Source organism: Rattus rattus, chromosome 5 (genome assembly GCF_011064425.1).
Source record: "Rattus rattus isolate New Zealand chromosome 5, Rrattus_CSIRO_v1, whole genome shotgun sequence".
Classification (NCBI taxonomy): Eukaryota; Metazoa; Chordata; class Mammalia; order Rodentia; family Muridae; genus Rattus; species Rattus rattus.
In genome coordinates, this window is record NC_046158.1 from 145525947 (window position 1) to 145551446 (window position 25500).

The 25500-nt window shown below is 51.9% G+C and overlaps 3 protein-coding genes across 3 annotated transcripts in view; 1 reads left to right on the plus strand and 2 right to left on the minus strand.

The window, feature by feature from the left end:
- Positions 1 to 1587: 1587 nt before the first annotated feature.
- Positions 1588 to 3265, minus strand: LOC116900754 (protein FAM209A-like). Its single transcript, XM_032902464.1, has 2 exons — positions 2976 to 3265; positions 1588 to 1931 (listed from the first exon to the last, which is right to left on the minus strand). Exons 1-2 carry the CDS (start codon positions 3222 to 3224, stop codon positions 1668 to 1670), a joined length of 513 nt encoding a protein of 170 aa, XP_032758355.1. The 5' UTR covers positions 3225 to 3265; the 3' UTR covers positions 1588 to 1667.
- Positions 3266 to 5639: 2374 nt separating this feature from the next.
- Positions 5640 to 25500, minus strand: part of Rtf2 (replication termination factor 2) — a 29141-nt gene continuing 9280 nt past the window's right edge. Inside the window, exons 6-9 of the mRNA XM_032904716.1 lie at positions 12457 to 12570; positions 9132 to 9186; positions 8939 to 9034; positions 5640 to 6947 (exon numbers count right to left, since the gene is read on the minus strand). Of these exons, the coding sequence (XP_032760607.1) occupies positions 6769 to 6947; positions 8939 to 9034; positions 9132 to 9186; positions 12457 to 12570 (444 nt within the window). The 3' untranslated portion in view covers positions 5640 to 6768. The remainder of the gene's footprint in view (positions 6948 to 8938; positions 9035 to 9131; positions 9187 to 12456; positions 12571 to 25500) is intronic.
- On the plus strand, positions 17144 to 23831 carry LOC116902284 (beta-1,3-galactosyl-O-glycosyl-glycoprotein beta-1,6-N-acetylglucosaminyltransferase 7-like). Its single transcript, XM_032904715.1, has 4 exons — positions 17144 to 17201; positions 20584 to 21612; positions 22546 to 22641; positions 23608 to 23831. Exons 2-4 carry the CDS (start codon positions 20643 to 20645, stop codon positions 23829 to 23831), a joined length of 1290 nt encoding a protein of 429 aa, XP_032760606.1. The 5' UTR covers positions 17144 to 17201; positions 20584 to 20642.

Below are 25500 nucleotides of genomic sequence, written 5' to 3' on the forward strand. Positions count from 1 at the left end.
GAAACCTCACTGCGTGAAACAACACAGTGCCTCTGAGGGCAGAGGCTACCCACAGGCCAGAGGAGCCCTACTAAGCGTCTCCCAAGGCTGCAACAGGTATCAGCATCAGCTTAAGAATAGAGCTTGGGGTTGGGGATTTAGCTCGGGGGTAGGGCGCTTGCCTAGCAAGGGCAAGGCCCTGGGTTCAGTCCCCAGCTCCGAAAAAAAAAAAAGAATAGAGCTCAAGGCCTATTCTTACTGTACAGAGAACCACCACATCCATCCTGCGGTGGATCTGTCTCCTGTGTTGAGTGGTGAGAGCCCCACTTTCTATTAGTTGGGGACTCTTCTTGGGCCCTAGAGGCTGTCCTTGACCTGCTATAAATGTCTCACACTTCAGTTTCCTTCCCAAGAGCCACCAAGGCATCTCATAACACTCGCAGCAAAGACTGCGGGAATTGCTGGGTGTATTGTTCCTAGCAGTGGAGCACAGACTAGAGGGTAGCAAGTTTCTCCTGGGTCACACCAGTCAACTCTGCAAAGTGTCCCACTCTGGTGCCATCATTCTGTCTGCCCTGACGGTGTCAAAGCAGCCACCAATGACCGTGTGACTGGGCTCTGGGAGGATTTAGACCCTGACCTGAGTTTCACATCACAAGAGAGTGTCTGCTTGATGTGGTCTTTTTTAACTACTTGACAATATGAAAACAATGAACAGTTTGCAAAGCCACACAAACCCAGACAGTGGGTCAGGTTCGGCCAACGAGCTGTACAGGTGTGGTGAACATCTGAAATATGCCCATATTGAAACACTAAAACTACCATTAGCTCTCTCAATACCATTATTACTTTGTCCATCTGGAGTCTTCTGTGTGTGTTGTGAAAATAACTCGTACCATCAGTTCCTCTCACCTTCCCATCCTGACACTACAGTAAGCCTACTCTGTTAAAAGCGCTCAACAGTCACCTGTAATTGCAGCGCCCTCTAGCGCCCTCTTCTGCCCTCTTCAGACACCTGCATGCCTGTAAGGTCTGGCATGTGCTTATACATAAAAATACATTTAAAAAGACTAACTCTAGAGTTCTTGTTTAGTTCATCTCCTTCCCTCCCTATCGAGTCCACGCTCATCAACCTTCTCCAATTTTGGAACCGCAGACTGGAACAGATACAATGTTATAACCCACTGTTTCTCTACTCTGAAAGTCCACATGTAATTGCTAGTTCGTTAGAAAAAGAAAGTTTGTATCGCTCAAGGCCAATGGGATGGAATGAATAAAGATATCCCGGATTGTGGGAGAAGCAGAAGGTTCCAGAACTGCCTCTTCTGACAGAGCCACTGTCATTTTAAACCCATGAAGTTCGATTTTGTGATGAAATTAGTCATTGGAATCAGATATCTGCAGATAGTGTATAGAAACTAAGTGTCTGGACCCCCAGGGCCAGAGATCGGGGCTCAGAGATGCCTGTGGAGGACTCGGGGAAGGGGAAGACAGGACTTTCAGGGCTACTGGGACTTGGCATCTTAAACTCCAGTTAAAAAACAGAAAACCAAAAACTAAAAAGGAGGGGATGGGGAGGGGAGAAAGATCTCGCATGGGGGACTCTTTCACCAGAATATTCTTTATTAGTTTGGATACTGTCTGTCAATACTAGACTTGTCTTCTCTTATACTTTGCTATAAACCCCTTCACTCAGACTCCTCCTCCCCCCATATCTCATATATCGTGACATTATTGTACGGGTCCATGGGTATATCTGGGATCTGCAGCCTGGAGTTACTGCTAGTTGCCATGGAGACTTTAAGGTTCCGCACCTTGGACACAAATTTCACCAGTTCCATCTCGAGTTGGGTTAAAGTATTGAAAGTGAAGTCTTTGCTGGGGGAAATACTTTGGGCTTTCTTTGGTGGAGAGCGGAACTGGGAGCTTCGGAGGCTAGTAGGATTCTGCTCCTGTCAAGAAAGATATTCAGGGTGAATGACTCCAGTGGCCTCACAAGTATACAGTTCCAAAAGTTAGGCTCATCTATGAGGGAACATGATCACAAACCTAGTGTGGATGTTGGTTAACTGTGACCAAATTGGCCTGCCAATTGTTTTTGTAAATAAAGTTTTATTGGTACACAGCCACGTTCAGTTCTTAGCTGTGATTGTTCTCAGGCCACGGAGACTATACGGCCTGCAGAGCTGAAAGTGGTTTCCATTGGACCCGTTACAGGCAGCTTGGCAGCCTCTCTTCTAGCCAGAATGCCATGTGTGTGTGGAGGTCAACAGATGCTGGGTGTCTTCCTCAACACTTTTTTTTCTGAGACAAGGTCTCTCACTGAGGCTGGGACTTCAGAATTCTGCTATCAAGGTCCTTCTGTTCCTACTACCCCAGCTCCCCAGTTCCAGGGTTGTACCACCATGCCTGACTTTTATAGGGGTGCTGTGGATAGAACTCAGGTTTTCAAGGTTGCACAGCAAGCGTTTTTCCAACTGAGCCATCTCCCATGCCCTGGCCACTGTCTTGAAATGCTGGGTTTGTCTGTCCCTCCAATCCCCAAAGAACTGCCAAGTGACTGTGGGGAACATCGGTCACTGCTCTTTATCCAAATAGGGGCCTCAAACTTCCTTTACCCCAGATAAAATTTCCTGTGGCTTGAACATTTGTGATGAGTCAAAAGCTAGGAAACAAGACCTCTCCTCGCCTGGAGTGTGAGAGCCTGGCTCGACACGGAACACATTGTGAGCTCCAGGGTCTGCTGTCAATTGGGGAGGGATAAACATAGCTTACTCCACAGGACAACAGTGAGCTGTTCAGGAGCCCATCTCAAACCGTCCCATCCTCTGCAGACGTGGCCGCTACTGTCCTCACTGAGGAAGCCAGCTCACCTAGCCATCAGCACCAGGCTTTCCGGCCAAAGTTCAAGGTCAGACATTAGCAGCCCCACTTGTGGGGACAGAACCTGAGCTTCTGAGGCCCAGTGGCTGTGGCGTGACCAAGACGGCCCTTACCTTGTTCTTTTCGCCGTCTCCTCGAAACTTCAGCAACACATAGATCATAATGACAATGAACAGCCAGAGCCATTTGTTCCCAAGCCAGCCTTGGGCATTCTCTGGAAGATTCTGTCTAATCCGGAAGTGTCCTCCGCAAGGCACCTTCCCTGGGCTTTCTTTGGTTTTCTCCCTCGTCGAAGAAAACATGAAGGCACAGACGCAAGAGATGCACAGAAGCAGTAACAGGAACCATCTCAGCGTCCGCATGGTGAGCAGAGCTGGGCCTGGAACCTGCTCATGGTGGGGCTGCCCACCGTGGTGCCAGAGAGACTGAGGGGCTAGTGTTGGGGGCTCGTGATGTCACAGAGGGCCCCGAGCCAACAGCTCCAGCCATTGTGATGCCTTCGGCTTAAGAAGACTGAGGCTCGACCACTGCTAGTAGCCTGCCCCGATAGGACTTCCCAGGAGGAGAAACTTCCAGAAGACAAGAAAGGAGGACGCTGTCTCCTTGCTGGAATGTTCTTTCTGAGCTTGGGTCACTGTAGCGAGAGGCCATCGTGTGTTTCTGGTTTCCTTTCTTTGATCCTGACGGTGGTGAGCTGCAGGTACAAGGTGCCCCTCAGAGGTCGATCCTGTGAGAAATAAGTTTACCAGCCACAGGCCGCTCCCTGGGGCTCAAGGGTATCTTTCCATCGGCCTGCACCAGCATCTAAGTGTTGTGGGGACTGTCACCCAAGGAGCTGGGGGGATGTCTCGGTAGGTAGTGTTTGTACACGGGCCTGAGTTTAGTCCCAGAACATGCACAGAGCTGGGGAGGCAGGGGCAGCCTGAATGTGCACTTGCTGGTTACTCAGCCTATGTACTGTCCAGTTCTGGGCCAGTGAGACCATCTCAAAATACAAGATGTACGGCATCTGAAGGACAATATTTAAGGTTCATCTCCGGTCTCCACATGTTCACATATGCACCTGTGCACACACACACACACACACACACACACACACACACACACACTACATATACACATATACCACATACAACACACACACACACACACACACACACACACACACACACACACACACACACACACACACACACCCCCCCCACCACACACACACACACACACACACACACACACACACACACACACACACACATTTGAAGCCAGCCATTTGCAGAGGTGACATAAAACGGAGCACAGTACCCCTGCAGCGTAAGGCCCACACTGGTCCCTCCTGGGTCACTGGAGGGATCTTGTTGAGACTGACCCCTGAGTGACTTTCTGTTAACACTCACGCTGTCTCCGATTGTGCTGCACTCTGAACTTGACAGGGCTTCCTCGGACTCATCTGTCAAGAGGGCCAGTGAGCAGCAAGGGCGAGCGTCCTTGTCTAAGGGGCTCTTACCAGACAGTGGCTCAGGTCTGGGGAGATACAGGCCCCCCTTCCTGCTGGACTAGACACCAGCTTCCATCCGTACATGACTTCCATCCACCCGGCTACAAAGGCTGACTCCTGGTGTCCACGGAGGGCCAGGGAGCAGTGCAGCTGGTTTGGGTCATCATGGCAGGCCCTGGGCAGGATTGTGAGGATTCCCATGGTGAAGGTATTCAGGGCTGGGTATCCATGTCTTGAGGTACTGCTTTTGAAGTCAGATCTGGCATCTGGTGGCCGTGTGGTGACACCCTATGGGAAGATGGCCTCCATTTGCAGATGGCCACACAGTATATCTGTGCACAGGTGATTTCAGCTATCTGGAAACATTCGTGTGTGCTGAGTGTAGGAATCCCAGAATCTCCTTTACCCTCAGTGTGTTTGCTGAACAGGACCAGGGGAAAGCCAGAGGCACAAAGGTCCTGGAGAAGAAATTCTCCCTGGGTCAGGGGTCACTCAGGTGGCAGGTGGAGCCCAGCTCTAGAGCCCTAGGAAAGGACTGGCTCTTCAGCCTGGTGACACCCAGGGTCACTCAACAAGCTGGTTCTCCAATCTCAGGGAGGCCATGCCTTCACTAACCTTAAGGGCTGGAGAAGGATCTCAGAACAAGCTCTGTTCCCTGTTTTCAGGGGTTTTCTCTGGGGGCAGGGCAGAGGATGAGGGAGAGTCACACAAACGCTGTCAAAAGTCTAGAAAACTTTGAGGCTGCAGGCCTGAAGACACTGAAGTGTCAAGGCTAAGAAATGTAAAAGTGGTTTTTAAAAAAGTCATCAGAAATTTAGTAAAACATGGCTGACAAGGGCTGTTTTCTTTGTAAAGACAGGATAAGAGGAAAATGGTACTCCCTTAATTCAATGACAGCAGCTCTGGATTTTACAGTCTGCATCCTCAATAAAGTCCTCTTGATAAAAAAATCCAGCTAGCCAAGTAAAGCAACTGTGATAAGAATTTAACAAAAAACCCTCTAAAATAGTTTTCACTGAATTAAAGATAGTTTAGAAAAATAAAATAGTTAATTTAGCTTTGCTTTGGATAATAAAATTTCTTTCTTCTTTTTGGTTTTAAAAGGATAGGGTCTTTCGTATCCCAGGCTTGCCTGAACTTCTATGTAGCCGAGGATGGCCTTGAATGTCTGATCCATCTGCCCCCACTCCCAGGTGCTGGACAACAGGTAGCTGTGTCACCTAGACTCTGGAGTGCTGGAGATGGGATGCAGGGCCTGTTTCAAAAGCAAAAACAACCCCCAAACATTTCTACAACCTTTATTTTGAATTTCTAAGTACAAAGGTCACGCGCCCAGGTTCTCTTGGACGACACTCATTCACACCCTGTCCTGTTGCACACTTCCACAGCGCCCCCAGCACTGTCCCAGAACAAATGCTACATGTTTGGGGCCAAGCCTCATCCCCTGCAAGCAGAAACCCAGGGGCAGTGGGAGCAGGGCTTTTCTGGGTTGCTTCCTGAGGTGAGGTCTTGCTATGTAACCCTGCCAGCTTTGACCTCTCTGTGATCTTCCTGCCTCAGCCTCTGACAGCTTGGACTACACATGCCGCCATGTTTGCTTTGGGAACAGGGCCTTTAGGGGTTTGCAGGTTTGTGGGCATGTGTGGAGGCCAGAGGCTGACACTGGGAATCTCTCAATTGCACTCCAGCTAGTTTCTGAGGCAGGGTCTCCCCAAACCCTGAACTTAGCGCCTTGCCCAGGGAATCTCATGTCTGCCTCTTAAGGGCTGGGATCCCAGGCTGGTTAAGGGCTCACTGGGCTTTTATAAAGGTTCTGGGGACCCAAACTTTGGTCCACAAGTGTCCACTGAGGGAGCCATCTGCCCAGCCCAGAAGCAGGTTTTGGAACTGGCCTAGAGGCAGTTCTATCGTGCCCCGTGAAGTGTTACAGAGGTTCCGAGTTTAATGGTGGGGATGGCAAAGGAGCCATTCCTGCCTGCCACCATCACCTACATGGCTGCCATTTCTTATCAAGGTATTGGAGAGAGAAGGAAGACGAGAGAAAGGGCTTTGGTTTGTACCAGGCAGTCAGGTGTGTTTCCTCTCTCACGAGGACCAAGGTCTAAGACTGTTGGAGTCTGTCCCTAAGCTCAGGGCCTTCCCCCTTACCACTCTGATTTCGGAAATGAGCTGAGCACACAGTGAGGAGTCAGAGCTTTCTGTTAGCTAAAGAGCAGCAGTCTCCAGGCTAAGCGGAGGTACAGCCTGTGGGCAGGTATGGGACTTCTCACTCCCAGGACCCACAGGATCTCACAGCAAGTGACCACGCCGGTCGAAGATTGCAGAGGACAGCTTTATAGCACGATGCCACACCAAGCAAGTGTGGCCCTGAGGGCCACAGGGAAGCCCTGTGGCGAGGGCCCAGCTGGGCTTTAGAAGCAGTAGGACGTGTGGGTGACCCAGTGGGCAGACTCCTCCTTGGAGCGCTTGGCAGAGCTGTGGCTTGTGAAGATGGACTTGTAGGTTTCAGACTCCTCACTGTCTGCGATGGATCTCTTCAGGGCCCCACATGGGGGCTTGCCAACTTTCCCAGAAGCACTGCCATTAGATGCTAGAAAACAAAGCCAAACCTGTGAGGCTGGGACTGATGACCCCACATGACTAGGATTTAAAGGGACCAAGTCATGCATGCCAGTCCCCTAAGCTTCCCGATGTCCTGCTGCTATCTGGAAAGGAGCTGAGGTGAAGGGGCAGGCTATCCTTGCACTCACTCTGAAGCCAAGACTGGCCTGGATCTTGGATCAAGTGCTGGGGTTATAGGAGCATGCCGTCACACCACTTTATACAGAGCCTAAGGCTTTGTGCATATATGCTAGTGTTCTAACCACTGAGCTGTATTTCCTACCTACCGTATATCAAATTAGAGTAAGGGCTGCACTACGTAGCCGACTGCTATGTAGACCAGTCTGGCCTTGAACTTGGAGTGATTTCCCTAACTGCCTCTCAAGCAGCCACGTTGCCGCCATGCCTGCTTTGAAGCACAGACTCTTTTTTTTTTTTTTTTAAAGATTTACTTATTTATTATATATAAGTACACACTGTCACTGTCCTCAGACACACCAGAAGAGGGCATTGAATCCCATTACAGATGGTTGTGAGCCACCATGTGGTTGCTGGGATTTGAACTCAGGACCTCTGGAAGAGCAGCTAGTGCTCTTAACCACTGAGCCATCTCTCCAGCCCCCTGAAGCACAGACTCTTACTGGTGTCTCCTGTAAGCTAGCCAACCACTTAAGGCCTTGCTGGACACTGTGTGCTGGCACCAGCCTGTCCGGTTCTACGCACTCAGGCTGAGGCTTGGTTCTCCCAGGTTGGCATTGAACAAGGACAAGGAGAGCCCAGAAGTCCCAGTGACCTGCCCTGGCTAGTCCTCTATCCTGACTGAGGCCAGGATGGCCACTGGTCACTGCATTTGCCGGAATAACACTCTCTCTCTCTCTCTCTCTCTCTCTCTCTCTCTCTCTCTCTCTCTCTCTCTCGGCTGTGTTTCCTTCCTTCCTTCCTTCCTCTCTGCAGTGCTGGGCAGTGAACTCAGCATCTCACGCGCACTAAACAGCAGCGCTCTCCACTGAGCTACAGCCCAGGTCTCTTGTACGTTTTACTTTGATAGAGGATTTCAGGAAGTTGCCTAGGCTGGCATCAAATCTTTGATCCTCCTGCCTCAGCCTATGTTACCAGGCACGGTGTAAATATTTCCTTTCCTTTCCTGGTCTTCTGTTTTCTCTATTTATATGGAGGTGCGTGTCTGTGTGAACGTGTACCTGCTGAGGCCAGAAGAGGCTGCCAGGTCTCTTGGAGATGGAGGTACAGTGGCGAGCTGCCTGCTGTGGGTGCTAGGAACGGAGCTCAGGTTCTCAGCAAGAGCACTCTTGGCTCTGAACTGCTAGGCCAGCTCTCTGCCCCACCCCACCCCCCCCCCTTTCCCTTCTGAGACAGTCTCAGTACATAGCCCTCGTGGGCCGGAAACTCACCAGTGACCTAGGCTGGCCTGAGCTCAACCATGTGCCCCAGACTGGCCTGGCACTCATGGCTGAGCCACCTCTGTGCCACTGGGCTGGTGTAAAGACACTGCGTTTCAGAGCAGTGTGGCCACTTGGTCCTCAAGGCAGGTAGAGGACCCTGGGGGAGCATAGGAAGGCACTGAAGTCCCAAGGCCTCCACACAGTGTGTCTGCAGTGCCCAAACTCTTCACACAGTGTGTCTGCAGTGCCCAAGGCCTCTGCAGTGAGGTACTGAGTGTGTCTGTGCTGCTGTCTATGGCGCCATCAGGCTGCACAAGAGTAAGAAACGGGCTTTGTGAGGTTGGGGATTTAGCTCAGTGGTAGAGCGCTTGCCTAGGAAGCGCAAGGCCCTGGGTTCGGTCCCCAGCTCCGAAAAATAGAACCAAAAAAAAAAAAAAAAGAAAAGAAACGGGCTTTGTGCCCAGAACCTTTGCCACTCTTCAACTCAAAGCGCACGGGGAGCCGCTGCTGAGTGAGCAGGAAAGTCTTCTCGTCCCTTTGCTCTGGCTTCCCAGTTCTCTGCTGCCTTGGAAGGACCCACCTGTGCCCCTGGGCGCCAAGGAGCTTTTCTTCTCCCTAGGATCGGGGTCCGCCTCCTCAGACTTGCCCGCCTTCGCCTTTGATGGCCCTGCAGAGTCTGTGCAAGACAGAATCAGTAAGAACAAACCTTCAGCCAAAGCAGAGCGAGGCCCCAGGATACGGGAGGAACCACACCCAGGTTCTTAGGGTCGTACCTTGTGTGATACCCAGCTTTGAAGCACTCTCAGCCATCTTCGGTTTCTTTGTTTTCTGTAAGAAGAAAGAAGCCTTTGGAGGCTGTGGTGGTGTGGGGAAGCCTCCCAGAGGTTACTGCCTATTTGAACAGTTGATCCCAAATTGGGGGTGCTGTTTGGGAGTTCAGGGAACCTTCAACAAATGGAGGTGCACTACTGGGGCATAAAACCCGGCCCAGATCCAGTTCACCCTGCTTCCTGAGTGTGGATGGAGGTGTTCTCTCTCAGCTTCCTGCTCTTGAGGCCATGTCTCCTGGGCTCGACGGATTCTTACCCCATAGAACTGTGAGCCCCTGTAGGCTGCCACTGGTCCTGGTGTTTTAGTACAGACAGAGAAGGAACTGACAGTGGAGGTCAGCTCGGATTAGGTGGACCACAGTGGCCGTGGCCTGCCTGAAGCCCAGGGTCCCTCGGAAGGCCTGACACTCTCTGAGGATGACCTGTCTACAAGCAAGCGACCACACATGGCTGAGTCCACACAGACTCATACAGATGGGCTCAGTGACTCCACAGAGGTTGCTCTGTGATGGGGCACCAGCTAGTGTTCAGGAGGCCCTGAATTTGATGCCTAACACCAGAGTACAAACATAAAAGGCCACCATCTCCAGAGACTATCGTACACAAAAGAACAGTTAACAATAACATAAATTATACATACATGAACATACATGGCCTCTCCTTCACTCTGAGAACTCAGTTCCAGAGTGACCAAACGATGTTTAGCTGTAAGGCTTGGAGGCTTTCACTGAAGAACTTTAGCTGGTGAAACACTAGGCTGCTGTCATTAGACTTTTAGAGGCTGGATTGGTAACATAGTTACTGTTCATCCCCCATTCTGAAATTATATTTAACCACACGGATGATCACAAGTGCAGGTCACAACTTACTTTAAAACACCATTTCCATCAGAACCCCAAGAGTGTACCAGAGACACAGCCTAGGCTGTGATACCCACTGTCTCAGCACTGGGGAGGCAGAGCCAAGAGAGTCTTGAGTTTACGACCAGTAAGTCCGAGGCCAGCTTGGACTTCACAAGACCCTGTCTCTAACATAAAAACAAAATAATGAATTCTAGAAGGCTGTCATCTCTTACACTGAACAAAAGACCTTTCCTGATGGTGGACTTCGATGAGTGACATCCACGCAATGTGACTTAACACATTTGAAAATCATGGTAAGAAACAGCGCATTTCACATATGACATGCGCACACACAAATCTGTGAAGGCTGTTGCTAAAAAAACCAAAAACCCCACAGACCAAGGAGATACCGTAGCACAGAAGCACCCACTGCAGAAACCTGGGCATGTCTGCGTAAGTTCGTACCCCAGAACTGGCAGGTAAGAGACTAGGACCCTGAGAATTTGCTGGTTAGCCAGTCATGCTAAAATGGTGGTCTTCAGGTTTAGTGAGAGACCCCGTCTCAGGAGCAGAGTGACAGAGGAAGACACCTGACATCTTGTTGTGTGCACACACTCTGTCCACACACCACAGTCACACAAAACGACAGAGACGAACGCTCGGTCCTCCTGCTCCCGCTGACGCTGGGCTGTTCAGAACTGGAGGTGCACAGAGACACGAGCCCTGACAGCAGGCGAGCATATTTGGGAAATATTTTGTATCTTGGTAGCAGTATCCACACGCGGTCACAGAGGCCCTGCTGAGGAGGCTGCAGAGGGGATCCAGTCCCACAGGGCCCTGCAGGACCTGGCAGGAAGCCTGTGATGGGAGAGTCCCTCAGGGAGCTGCTAGGCCTCCTAGGTTGACAAGGCTCCTGCTGCTTTCAGCACACTATGCCTCTCCTTGCATTTTTAAAAAACTGACCAAGGGCAGCAAAAACCCATGGGACCCCCTTGGCTGCTGTCTCCTGTGGAAGACACTTCGGTCCCCTATGCTCCCCTGATGGTGAGTGGAGTGACCCCGTTGGCTGCTGTCTCCTGTGGAAGTGACCCCCTCGGCTGCTGTCTCCTGTGGAAGACACTTCGGTCCCCTATGCTCCCCTGATGGTGAGTGGAGTGATGCTGAAAGCTGGTTTGGAATTAACATCGCACACAGACAGATGGTTAAGCTCCACCGCTCCCAGGGCTTCGGGGCATCTGCGTGTGCTACACGCACTCTTCACGATGATGAAGGAGGAGACGAGCATGGATTTGCTTCCCCCGAGAGATGGATCCCTGGTGGTGTGACCATCAGCTTTTTTTTTTTTTTTTTTTTTTTTTTTTTCGGAGCTGGGGATCGAACCCAGGGCCTTGCGCTTCCTAGGCAAGCGCTCTACCACTGAGCTAAATCCCCAACCCCAGACCATCAGCTTTTTAGACCTCACGACCATGAAACTTCCATCACTCGTGGGTGATGTGATCTTTCTGTTCTTTCTTCTATGACTAAAAGGCACAAACAAGGTTCTGAAGCCCCTTCCCTCACTACAGCCTTATTACCTTGGACCACACTGGCAGATGTAGGCAGATTTAATGCCAGTTGTTTCCAGTCAGTGTGACCCCACCACACCTGCTGTTCCAACACTCCCAGCATTTGCCCTGTGGGTTCTTTGTTTCAGTGCTGGGATCAAACTCGTGACTCTGTATATGAGAGGCGGGTGCTCTACCACTAAGCCATACTTAGCCCGTGGCTCTCCAAACTGGCCTCCAACCCTCCTGACTCTGCCTTAGGAGGACAAGGTTACAGGTGTGCACATCTGGATTTCTACCTTAGTGAAAACACAAGGTAGGCCCAAGTTTACCTTTAGCTTAACCTTTCTATAAAACAACAACAACAACAACAACATTAGAGCCACACTGGAGTCCAACCCCTCAGCTTCTCCCCGCCATGCATGTTGGACCACACTGCAGTGGCTGAGGATGGGGTCTTCAGACCTGCTGGATGATGGCGGCTTCTGCTCTCACCTTTACAAGCTATGAAAATGCATTGAGTCGTCCTTTCTTTCTCTGCACTGGTGACAGAACCTAGGGCCTCTCACTCTACTGCTGAGCCACATCGCAGCCCCCGTGTGCTCTTCTCTCTGTAATGACTGTGTCTCCTGAGAGCTCACTCAGCCACACTGCAGGCAAGGGCCTGCGCCATCATTTTAAACCTTCCTTACACCATCGTGCCTTGAGCCACCAACCAGCCACCTGTCTGGTGACGAAGCCCAATGCAGCCAAGCCCTGACTGTTTCTAGAGGCCAGGCCTTCTAGGTTGACAAAACCCAGCCATGTACCCCGGGCAGCATCTGCTAAGGGGGCAGGAAGGTTTGTGACAGGCTCTGGGGCAGAAGCGAAGCCCCCTCTTACCTTCTCCAGCTTGGCCCGCAGCCTCCTCTCTTCCATCCTCTTCTTCAGCATCTCCACATCCTCCTTGGTGCCATTGAGCACAATGATGTCCTCCTCCTGGAAGGGAGCCCCACACTGAAGAGCAAAAGACAGGAGTCAGTCACCACAGGAGGGAGGCACCGAAGGTCCCGCTGTGCACTCTCCATTGGCCTCCAGCCCTTGCTAGGCTCCTGTCAGTTTGCCTGCATCTTGGATCGGCTGCTCTTGGGTCCATGTGCCCAGAGCAGCACAGCCTGGCAGTCCAACTCTGGATAGCTGACAGGTGGTTCATGTATCAGACTGCACACACTGGTCCAAGCTGGACACCTGCTTTCCCTTTGGGAGTCTGCAATCTCTGACTAACCAGGTCTGAGCAAAGACTGAGCAGTGGAACCATCTGAGGCAGCTGCATTGTGTGGCTGGTCCTCCCATACCACACTGCTCTGTACCAACAGCACGCCTACTGGTGTGGCGACAGGCCCTCGCTGAAAATACAAGTGTCTGCTAACTTCCGATAGTCGTTCCACAAAGTGCTAAGGGTGCCCCAGACACATCTTAGGACAAGACTGAGCCATGTCCCAGGTGTCCCAGTGGTGTCCTAGAGGAAGGAACAGACACTTGTCAGTTCATGCTCAGCTCTGCCAACTGCACACACGCCCATATTCACAGAATTGTTCACAAGCAAGCCACCACCTCGGAGAGGCCACCAGACCATTAAGTCCCTTCCTCCCCTGAGAATGAAGACCCAGGCACTGAGTGGCCTGGGACCCTTTTCACATTATCTGCATTGTTCTCAATGCTCGTCTTGGCAGGAAGGAGGACAATGTCAGAGAGCAAGGAACCTCTCCTACACGGACAGAGGCATTTGCTCCTGTCTCCAGGGAGTCTCCTCAGCTGTAAGGGTGGTTTGACTCCACAGAAAAGACCCTCACAGGTGGCTGCTCTGTTCCCCAGGACTCCACACCATCTGCAGATGATTCTGGCTGTCACACCTGGGAAGAGGTGCCACTGCCATCCTCTGTAAGAAAGCTGATAAACAGGAAGACTCTTTCCTTTGAGAAGGCCCAAAGTCTCTGGCACCTCTGGGCATACAGGTCAGAGGTCAGTGTGTGGGCTTCAGTCTCCTGCACCCCACAGGGCTGGTGAGTGGTTTAGTTCAAAGCTACCTTTCAGGTCAGGGTCTGCTTCTTTCTCAGGGTTTTCCTGAAGAGTGTTGCTGACAGAAGATATTTGTGAGCCCTGAGTTCGGTGGCCTCCAAAGACATGACATGAAGGGAGGCTCCCACTGAGGTAGAGGGCTATCTCAGCATCATGACAGGCGGGGAGGTGGGGAGGAACAGCCTCTGAGCAGGTGGTCCCCTGGGAAATGTGGGACCAGGGGACACTTGGGTAGAGAACCCGTCAGTGAGGGAGGAATGAAAAGGGACTTTTCTGTAACTGAGTGAGGTGAGAAAGAAGGCCCCAGGGGCTTGGAGGCACGGCAGGCATCGCAGGCATCGTAACTAACCCCCCTGAGGACAGTGCAGAGTGCAGGAGGCGGGACCCTTAGTGCAGGGCCATCCTCCCTGCTCAGGCCTCAGCTCCAGTTTCTCTCCAGAGGCACAGACCTTCCTGCTTCTTAGTTTTAACCCCAGAGAAGCTACCAGATTTTACAATCGAAAAGCTTGACACAAAACCGTGTCACACAAGACTGTGAAGGAGAATTTTGTGAGGACAGAATTCCTAGTCCAGGACTGGCACCGCCTGTCTTAGCTGCTGTGATAAGCAACATGTCCACAGCAACTTGTGAGGAAAGGGCCTCTTTCCGCTCACACCACTCCAGCCACACTCCACCACTGACGTGAGTCAAGGTAGGAATCTGGAGGCAGGAACTGAAGAGAAGATCACAGAAAACACTTTCCCTGTCTGCTCAGCCTTTCTTAAACCACCCAGGAGTGGCATGGCCCAGAGTGAATTGGATCCTCCCATCCCAATCACCAGTGAAGAAAACGCCTCATGGGCCAGCCTCACAGAGGCGTCATCGTCTCACCTGAGGCACCTTCCTCTCAGGTGACTCTAGGTTTGTGTCAAGCTGAGGAAGCCCAGCACAGGCAGGATTAGTATCCCTGACCTAAGAGACCGTCAGGAGCGAACGGCACCGCTAGGGGTCAGGATGCTGCTCGAAGACCATTCTCTGTGCATTCAGGATGGTTGTGACGAAAAAGAACCCAGACCTGGAAAGACGCTGACCCTTAAAACCTGCTTAGTGTTTCTCTCTTGAGCCTGGGTCTCACTAAGCAACTTGGCTGACCTTGAACTCTTGGTGTGAGCAGACTTGGCCGCACACTAGAGGCTCTCCTCCCGGGAGCTCAGGGTGACCTTCCCTGCCTATCCTGCCCCTGCTCCCTTCACGGTGCTGGCAACAACCTCCTTTGGAAACAGCCATGGCTGTGGCCTGGCTCTGGACACACATACCCAGCACTGATAACTCTTGATAAGCCACCAACCGGTGGCTAATTGGTGGTTAAGGATGCTTCCTGCTCTTGTTAGGGACCCACGCTCAGTCCCCAGTCCCAGTCAGTGGCTCACCACCTGTAACTGCAATTCCAGGGGATCTGACACTCTCTTGGGTACCTGCATCAAGTTGTGCACATACACTCATGTAGACACTCACACACACACCTTTCTTTTTCTTAATGAGCTATATTTTTTTTAAAAAGAATTATTTGTTTTATGTATGTGAGTACACATAGCTGTCTTCAGACACACCAGAAGAGGGCATCAGACCCGATTACAGATGGCTGTGAGCCACCACGTGGGAATTAAACTCAGGACCTCAGGAAGAGCAGCCAGTGCTCTTAACCACTGAACAATCTCTTCAGCCCTTTAACGAGCTGTCTGGAGCCTGTAATCCCAGCGCTAAGGTGATTGAGGCAGAACTACATGAGTTCACGACCAGCCTAGGCTACACATGGAATCTCAGGCCAACATAGATTACACAATAAAACCCCAACCCCAAAGCAAAAACAGACAACCGAAGGCATCCCCCACCTCCCCAAAAGTCCCATTAACACTCAATGATGCCGGTTGCTTAGATCTAAGCTAAGTGGGGCTGGCCCTCAAGACAGGGTCCTCCAGGTCACATGTCACATGCCCTGGCCTCGGGAGAGCTTCCTTACACCCAACCTTGGATGCAGGTGAGGATGCATCCATCCTAGGGAACAAGATGAAGGAAGGAAGCAGCCAGCCATGGCAGCCAGCAATTCTGCGTGGATGAAGGCCCTGTGATGGGAGGGCAGGGCTGATGCAGAGATGGTCCACGGGGACTCAGCACATCTGCTGGAACAGTTTTCCCTCCTTCCCAGGTTAGCTGAGAAGTACTTAATTTAAGCTGGCCTGGAACTCATGGCAATTCTCCTGTCTCAGCCTTCCAAGTGCTGGAGTGATAGACAAGGTCTCCCTGGCGGCCCAGGTCAGCCTCTACTGTTACACTGTGTGCACCGTGCCTGGCTGCTCTTCTAAAGCCGCTGTACAGAAACAGCCTGGACAGAAGAGGTCGGGCACCAGCCAGGCGCAGGCTGTACTTGCTCTGTGCCATCAGGGCCTTGCTGAGGGTCAGGCCTGAAGGTCACGGAGACTCTGCCAACCACTTCACTCAGACCGATTTCTATAGCAGCCGTGACAGCTGCTACACAAAACACACTCAGGCCTCATGTTCGCTCGCTAGCAGGTGAAGACGCCGCCGTCCACCTGACCATCTGCTGAGGAATCTAGAACCACAGGAGGGGACGAATCTTCAGTGCTGCGCTTCTCCTGTCCGTGTTCTGTGCTGTGTGGAACCTAGAATCCCACGAGCTAGTGGAACACTCTCTCACAGAGCCGCACTGAGCGCTGTCAACTTCATTTCTTTACTGAAAACATGTCTGTCGGGTCAGCGAGAGGGTTCATCGGGGAGGACGCCCGCTGCTGGGCCTCCAGCCTGAGTGTAATTCCTAGAACCCTCATGGTGGGAGAACTGGCCTCTGCACGGGGTCTTCTGACCTCTTCCAGTGCTCAGGGGCATGTGTGAGTAAGGGAATGAATGTGCAGAAGTAGATCTGTCCAGAGTGAACCTAAAGACAAAGGTGTCAGAAAGGACTCTTTTGTTGTTTTGTGTCTGTCTGAGGCAGTGTTTCACTGTGTAGCCTTGGCAGGCCTGGAGAACACTTTGCAGACTAGGCTAACTGGGAATTAGGATACGCCCGCCTCAGTCTCTCACGTGCAGAATGCTGAGATGAAAGGCGTTGAAGAGCACATTAGGAATATGACCAAGATCTTACAAACTATTAGGCCAACCAGAACCAGCGGTTTTCTGAGTCTGCGGGTTGAGCCCCGCCCTGCCCCCCCCCCCCCCCCCCGCCCCACCTGGCGTGTGCTGTTCAGAGTGAGAGTCTGCACCTTCCTCATCTGGCTGCCTGTCAGCACCTCTCACTGCTTTGCTTTATGCCCCACCCCTCTTTCCTGGCAGGTGTACACTCTTGAATCCTCAGGATCAAATTCGGCAGTCTTTTCCACAACATGTCACGATCAACAAGAATGCAAGTCCCCAGGGACGCAGAGGCAGCCCAGCCTGCCAGGCAACTCTAAGAAGCAGGAACCGCTGTAAGGGAAGCATCGGGGAGCACTGGAGTCGGGGAGGGGTGAGAGGAGAGGTGGCCAGGCCAGCACCTGCCCAAGTTCCCGCCAGGAACGGGAGGGACCTGCACCCGGTGAGTGTGTGGGTAACAGGACGGGGAGGCGATGGTGGGCATCGTGGCAAGCAGGTGTACGTTCTGAAGGAGACAGGGCTTTCTGTGACTGTAAACACAGCAGCAGGCACAGCTGCCTGTGACTGCGGACACATGATTAGCGATGTATGATGAGTGGGCATCACTTTCCCCTCAAAAATAGTCCCATGGTTTTTGGCTTTAAGAAAAGGAAAACCACGGTGGACCATTTCCACAGCATGTGACAGATGACATTTCACAGGTGTTAAGCCACCATGTCTTAACCCTAACTTACTTAAGGCCACTGCCAAAGCTTGCTTCTGAAGACAAAGCGGCTGTGTGCGTGTTCCGAGTGGACGCCCCACAGAGAAGCCACCTCAGCAGACACAGGCTGAGCCAGCACACAGGGCACGTAAGCACACTGTGAACGCGATGCCCATCTTACGGACGGTCCGTGGGCTCAGATTAGCCCAACTAACACGTCTAGCAGTTGATAAAAGCTGATGTCCATGGTGCTGTGGACACTGTCCTGAGGACAGAGAGGGCAGACGAGAACCTGCCCTGCTGTGACCACAGTGACTTGTGTCACCATGCTCGGAAAGAAGCTATGACACATGAGGTCGGTGACCATTAAGTAGCAGGCTGGTGATGACCCCAGGGAGAGAGAGGGAGGATCAGGAGAAGGGACACTGGGGAGGTCCCGTGGCACCCACTGGCCTGGCTCCCTGGTTTGAGTTCAGCCTTCAGGTTCAACAGCAGGCTCTCAGTGAGGGATCAACAGTGAGCTGGGCTTTGGAAAGCTTGAGGAACTCTGAAAACTGCTGATCAAATGACGAGAATTCTCAAGAGGAGTAGCATGGAGCTCATGTGACAATATACTGAGTAGAAGCAGTGGCCGGCTTGTGCTGAACTAGCAGCTGGCTGGGCAGTGGAGTCTGAGTGGGTGACAGAGACAGAGCCCAGTATCAGCTGGGCTGCGGACCAGGAAAAGGTGGTAAGAAAGACCCACTTTTCTCTCATCCACCTACAAAAGGCAGAAAACCACTTAGGCCAGGGAGTGCCCTGAAGGACACTGGGCTACCCCGGGGACTGTCTTCATTTAATTAGATAAATGTCTGAAACAGAGTCCCTAGGGCATGGCTACAGCAGGAGGTTTACAGGGGGCACACTCTGCCAGTGTGAGAACCAAACAGACCCCGAGCCTTCTTCCTGGCAAAACATATGCTACCAGGAGGAGTGTGCCAAGCCATAAGTACTTACTGTGTACCTTGGTCACAATTCCCAAGTTCCAGCTGGGTATGGTGGCGCATGCCCTGAACCCTAGCACAGAGCTCTGTGCGTTCCTGGCCAGTCTGGTCTACAGTGAGTTCCAGGACAGACAGAACCACCCAGTGAGACTCAAAAAACCCAAGCAGGCTGAAAAATAAGTAAAGCCTGAGATGACGACAACCAAGAACCCTGAGTGTGGGGAGAGGCTTATCTGTGTCTTTCGACAAGGGTTCTCCTTCCTGGGGACGTCTGCAATGGGGGCGGGGCCGTTTATTCTGGGGAGCAGACTTGAGATGAGGAGACAACAGAGTGCTTATGAAGGGAGACCTTGCGAGCTCTAGAAACTCTTTTGTAAAGGAGACCCTAAGGTTTGATGCTCTCGGCGATTGACTCGAGTTGACTGAATCTGTGAGCAGCACCCGGGGCAGCAGCTGTTTTATATTTCAAAGTTTGCTAGGTGTTCAGAAACCACAGTGAACATCAATGTGGTTTATAAAACACCAGAGACAGGCAGCACTCTCAAGGCTGTGAAACCTGAGAGTAACTCAGAGCTCTACCAACTCCCCAGTTACACTAAGGAAAAGAGCTCCTGCAAGTCCATCAGCCATGACAACATGAGTTTTACGGGAGCAAAGAACCAGGATTCACAAACAGCAGGACCTCCTGACGTCCTGCCCGCCTGCCCGCCCGCCCAGCTCTGCTCTCGGTGCAGGAGGACAATGATGGTAGGTAAGCAGCAGTCGCCTCACTGATGTGCTCCAGCACTGTCTGCAGCTGCCCCTGCTCAACTCCTATCTGCTTCTAGACAGCTCACCACGGTGGCTTCTAGATGGCTCACCACGGTGGCATCAGGAGCCACCGTCACACACCCTGACTCTAATGCCTAAAAGCAGTTCACCAGCTCATTTCAACAGGTTCAACTTTGTAACCACAGGATCGCTCTCAATTTGTCATTCAAATTCTTTACGGAAAGATTCAGACTCGATGTAATGGAGAAAGGTGTGAAAACAGGGGACAGCTCGTGAGTTGTGCTCAGCAGAGGTAGTCATCAGGGACACACAGTGACACCACAGGGAATCACCCCTCACAAGCCAATTAGGATGGTTTCCATGGGAACGGAGTGCTGACTAGTGCAGAGTGTGGGGAAATCTACCTGCTGCTGTACTACTGACCTGGAGAAAGCCCAGAGTGAGGCTATACACCCAGCATGGGAGAGGCCACTTCACTACCCCACACGCACTGGAGACAGACAAAACATGTCTACACAAAGACCCGTGCACGCTGATGACAGCGTCTCTGATGAGACACCGAACAGACAGATTGTGCCTGACTATGAGACGGGGCATCACTGAGCAATGAAGAAGGGCTATGGGGAACGGAGCTGATGAGAATGACTCTCGGAATCACTATCGTAACTGGGAGAAACCACCCCTACCAAGAATCCACTGTATGAGTCCACTATGTCCCATTACAGAACATGCAAAGCAGTCCAGGAACACAGAAACCACATAAATGGCTGTTGCAAGGTGGGGTAGAAAGGCAGAAGGCTTACCAGGGGTATAAGGAACATAGGGAAAGCTGTCCTGATGTGGTAGTTTCAGAGTGTACACACATTTAAAAGTGCTCAGATTATACCCGGGTGTGCCCAAGGCACCTGCAGTCCAGAGACTTAGGCCGGAGACAGGAGGATATGTAAACCCTAAAGTTCAATGTCAGCCCCTCTGAAAAAGCCAAAGGCAGAAAGAAAGAAGCCAATAAACCAAGTTCTGCTCAAATGGCACTTTCCCATCCGTCCATCCACCTATCCGTCCATCCACCTATCTGTCCACCCACCCATCTGTCCATCCACTGATCCCTGGACACTGCTGTGTAGCCAGCAATGACCTTGAACTCCTGTTCTTCCTGTCTCCACCCACTCTACAGAGCTGACGCATGAGCACCCACGGGTTCCTGGGGACCCAGGGGTCACCAATGTCAGGCAGGCATTCCCCCAACTGTGCTACACCCCAGCCCAAACGACGCCCTTAAGAACATACAGTGAGTGTGCTTCTGAGAGTTGGGGTGGCAGGGGCTGGAGGAAGGTACCCTCCTCTCTGAATGTTCTGTTCTCCTTTAGGAAACTGAGAGGAAAACCTTTCAGACTATGGTGGCGACAACACCCTGACAGCTCAAAGCATGAGCCGGCTCTGGACCACGAAGGCTGGGCTGGTGGCGTGCGGCATGATCTGCGCCTTCATCTTCCTTTACCTGAGAAGCCCAGAGCCTGAGGAGGCTGACGCTGAGCCCACCCGCCCAGCTGTGGTGGAATGCGGCTTCTATCCAGATGAGCTGTGCTCGGCTTTATTTGAGGGGAAAAAGGCCGCCCCGCAGATTGCACAATTCTGCAGACCCCCTCAGAACTCTGAGGTACTCGCTCATTTGCGCTCTCCTGGAAACTGCTCCAGGATGGCCCGGGGGCTGCATTTCATAACCAGACCCCTGTCTGCAGAAGAGGGGAACTTCTCTTTGGCCTATGTTATCCATGCTCCTAAGGAACTAGCCATGCTTGTGCGGCTTCTCAGAGCAATTTATGCACCTCAAAACGTCTACTGTATCCACACTGATGACAAGGCCCCCACGAAGTTTAAGAGTGCCATGCAGACCTTCGTGGGCTGTTTCAGAAACGTCTTTCTCTCATCAAAGACACAGAGGGTGGCGCATGACAACCTCAGGAGGCTGCAGGCAGAGATTGACTGCATGAGGGACCTGGTCCATTCCCCACTTCAATGGCGCTATGTCATGAATCTCGGTGGACAGGAATTCCCTATCAAAACCAACAAAGAAATCATCCACTACATCAGAACCAGGTGGAAGGGTAAAAACATCACTCCTGGGGTGACCCCAGCCTCAAACACGAAACCCAAGACCGGCCAAAGCCCTCCAAAGCCCAGCTCCAATGAAAATAGCTACACATCTCCAAATACAAGGTTCAAACCAAAACCACCCCGTAATCTAACAATTCACTCTGGAAGTGCTTACTATGCACTTACGAGAAATTTTGTAGAGTTCGTCCTAACTGATCCCCGTGCGAAAGACATGCTGCAGTGGTCCAAAGACATCCCCAGCCCAGAGCAGCATTACTGGGTGACTCTGAACCGACTGACAGGTAGGACTCAAGGTGTGGGGGACACTCAGGGAAGAAGCTGGCAGGGCTGACTCTTTCAGCTGTCTGGCTGTGGCTTTGTACAGGGCCTGCATCTCACAAGGCCTTCCACTCAAAGAAAATGGGGGGCCTCTTGTTTTAGGAGTGTGGAGTCAGGGAGACAGTCTTGTCATGTTCCCATCCAACCTGGATATTTTAGGCTCGTCTGTGTCTCTTCCAAACAATCGTTTAGAAATCCTGGGCGTAAGTGTTTGGAAGAATCTGAATTTTTTTGTTCACTTAGTAACATTACTGGACAGTCACTGCAGCTTAGGAGTGTGCTAAGGGCTCACACCTGTAAATCTCAGCTCTTGGGCTGAGGCAGGGGGACAGCTGTACAGTACAGCCTGAGCTAGAGTGAGCTCTTGACTAGAAAACAGAAAAACAAAACCCCCCAACCACGAAAACTGATGCTGTCTGTGGCAACCCCACCCCTTCTGCGGGGACTCTGGTTGGTGCTGTCCTTTAAGTGAGTTTATACTGTCATCTTCGAGAGGTTGACTGGTTCCCTCACAGCATGCTGCTTCAAGCACGGCCGCCTGTGGCTGCCGATTAATAACACACTTGCAGACAGGGACCCAGCAGGAATGATCTTGGAGCAATCTGTGATCTCCTAGACCCATTGCAAGTCCTGTTCCCAGATCACCTACCAGAGCTGTTGGAAGGGAATGTGCCCAGAGCCCCAGCATGTCCTGAGGGCACATCGCACACATCCAGTGAGTTCTGAGAGGCAGGGAAGGGTGGACACTGCCCTTGTCAGCCCATGCACTGATGGGCAGTGCCCGGGTCTTTCTTACGGTAACTGCGTCTCCAGAAGGGCAATGGCAGGCAGCACAGCTCGCACTACAGCAGCTGGGAGCTGTCCGCTCCCGCAGCCCTGGTTTTCTCCCCCCACAGATGCTCCAGGTGCCACGCCAGGTGCTGGATGGGAAGGACACATTCGAGCCATGAAGCAGAGAACAGAGGCAGGAGACGGTCACACAGGGTGCACAGGTAAAGTCTCAGAGAGCAGTCTGCCTCGGCCTGTGGAATACTAGGATTAAAGATGTGCACCACAAGTCCTGCTCACAAGGGCACGGGGGAGCCACGCAGCTAGTGAGCAGGAGATAGGCTCCCACTATGTAGACCAGGCTAGCCTGGAGCTCAGAGATCTTCTTGTCTCTACCTCCTGGGATTAAAGGCATATGCCACCATGTCTGGTGAGAACATTTTTTGTTTTGTTTTTTTAAGGTAGACATTGTAATTCACCAGGGAGCTACGACAGCATCTGTCAAAACCCTCTCTCCTGACATCTGAGCTTTCACCACCCACCATGTTCCTTTTTCTGTTGAGACAGTGTCTTGCTGTGTAGCTGGGCTGGCTCACGATCTCTCGCCTCACTCGCCCAAGTGCTGCCATCAGAGGTGTGAGTGGTCAGCCTTGGCACAGCTCTCAGACTCTGACTCCATGGTCTTTCAGGCTTCTCCTTGCTTGTGGGCTGTTCATCAGAAAAGTCTGGTGTAGAAAGTTATCACCTCTCCCATCATTAGTTCTTCTGAGTAAAGCTCGATGTAAGTTAATTAAAATAGGAATTAGAATCCAGGGCTCAGTAGACCAGACTGCTTGGGTACTAATTCTGTCCTTATAATCATGGCAATCCTCCTGCCTCAGCAGCCTCCCAGGTGCTATGATTTATAGGCATGAGCCCCCTTGCCTGTTGCAGCAGCGCTCTTTAGTGGCTCATGTGTTTAGAATGTTCCTCAAATACTAGGCCAAAGGTAAAATCCCTCCAGGATAAATTCAAAACCCACCCTTTGAGACCAATAACAACCACAGAACAATACTTAATCTGAGCTCTTGTGCACGGTGACCCCCACACCCAGGCCTCCAGCTGACACTCGAGGAAGTGAGCATCCCTTACATATACTGGGATTGAACTCGTGGGGAAACAGGCAGTTAAATCTCTGTTTCTTTCTGCAGGCCATGATGCCCAAGATACCTGTGTGTACAGCCTGGGAGACCTGCCTTGGCTCGTCCAGTTGCCAGCTTTTTTTGCCACGATGGAGCCCTCCACAGACCCACTGGTGGTCGTATGCATAGAGAGGAGGCACAGACTCAAAGCCCTACAGCAGGCCGAGGTCCCCCCAGAGCCACACTGGCAATTTCCCCAGGAAAGCCACTTTAGCAGTCAAGCCCACGACTAAGGGGGCTGTCAGCATCACTCTTTCGATTCCTGGACGTGAATTACTTCAAACAATGCAGAAACACACCCCTGTCAGGCCTCACCACTACACAGGCAGGGAGAGACCTATGAGGACCGCCTGAGGCTGTGGCTGTGAGCCCGGGCCAACAGCACCAACAGCGCCTTACCAGCTGCTGAGTTTCCCCACCCGCTCAATCCAGTTCACGCTGGACACCAGCAGCAGGCCTTGTTCTGAGGGCCTGGAGACCCTGGGTAAGAGGTGCCCCACCCACAGGAAGCCATGCCTCTTTAGAGCTGTCCCTATGGACTAAGAACAGTGCAACTTTCTTCTAGAAAATTCCAGAAAACCATCTAGGGGTAAAGTGAGTAATCCCACAGAGGGGAAGAAACGTCTTAAAAATGTTGCCTGAAGTCTGTGTAGCCTTGGCCTGTCATCTGCTGTTCCTCCTGCCATGCTGGGGGCCACAACTGCACTGCCTGTGCCACCACCACAGGGGTTTCTGCACACAACAATGTGAAGAGAGACAGAGGAGGCCGCTCGACTTTCACGGAGTTTTTCGAGTTAGGTGATTCATGTGGCAAGTGGCCAACACCCTGGACGTATGGGCTGAAGGCATAAAAGGCCATGGGCATCGAGCCTCAGGTCCAGGTCCTTCCCTCCTTATGTCCCTGACTCTCCTGTTGCTGCTGCTGTTATGGGAAACTTCTATAGATGCTCTCTCTCTAGCAGTGTCCTTGGTGGCATAAAGACTGACATGTTCACGTATTTTATGTGTATGAGTGTTTTGTCTGCACATATGTATGTGTATCATGTGTGTGACCATGGAAGTCAGAAGGTGTTGGCACTCCTGGAACTGGAGTTACAAATGGTTGCCAGACACCATGGGGTTAACGCAGGACCTCTGCAAGGACAGTCAGTGCTCTTAACCACTGAGCCACCTCTCTCCAGTCCTGAGATTGTTTTTTTAAGTAGGAGCCCAGAAAGGAAAGGAACAAACACTGTACACTGTAAAGGCCAAATATCAGCGCCTTAGTCAACGGAGGCTTTCCACACAGCTGAGATCACATCAGTGAGGCGCTGAGAGGCCTGGGAAAGCTGAGCAGAGTGAAGAAGCCCTGAAGGCAGGCACCGCAAACCAGCTTTAAACAAAATAGATTGAAGTAGTCTCTGTCTAGGGAACATTTTCCTCACAGTACACTGAAAAGTTATGACATCCCGTCCTCTTGTGTGGCGCTGTCTCACAACCAGAGAGCACACAGCAGGAGCACACTTCATTCTCTGGCTAGTGGCCTGTTATCGTACAACACAAACCACAGCGCTTGCACGCCTGGGTGCTGCTCTCTAAGGCAAAGCACGCACCGTTCGTACAGCTGAGCAAAGCCAGCCTGAGCCTCTGAGAGCCTGAATGTTCCACTGCCGTGTGCACTGTGTTTGAGTGAGTGGAGACAGGGACAGATCTCAGTGCGGCCCAGCCGACAAGCAGAGATCAAGCGGCCTTCCCAGCACGAGCGAGCACCAGGCTGGCTGTGACTTCAGAGGTCAGCCCCCTCTCCTCCTGATTACTGGGATTGAAGGTGGGCGCCACTGCCACCACCCAGCTTCCATGTCTTGGTTCTGTTGGTGATTTATCAATTTCAAGAAGTGCCTGACCCTGACAATCTTTTGGTTT

Excerpts from the sequence above, each read along its gene's own strand:
- LOC116902284 (XM_032904715.1), top strand. The coding sequence starts at position 20,643 with ATGAGCCGGCTCTGGACCACGAAGGCTGGGCTGGTGGCGTGCGGCATG. Across the intron at positions 21,613-22,545 it reads GACTCTGAACCGACTGACAG|ATGCTCCAGGTGCCACGCCA; the intron begins GTAGGACTCAAG and ends CTCCCCCCACAG. Across the intron at positions 22,642-23,607 it reads CGGTCACACAGGGTGCACAG|GCCATGATGCCCAAGATACC; the intron begins GTAAAGTCTCAG and ends TTCTTTCTGCAG.
- LOC116900754 (XM_032902464.1), bottom strand. The coding sequence starts at position 3,224 with ATGCGGACGCTGAGATGGTTCCTGTTACTGCTTCTGTGCATCTCTTGC. Across the intron at positions 1,932-2,975 it reads GAGACGGCGAAAAGAACAAG|GAGCAGAATCCTACTAGCCT; the intron begins GTAAGGGCCGTC and ends CTTTCTTGACAG.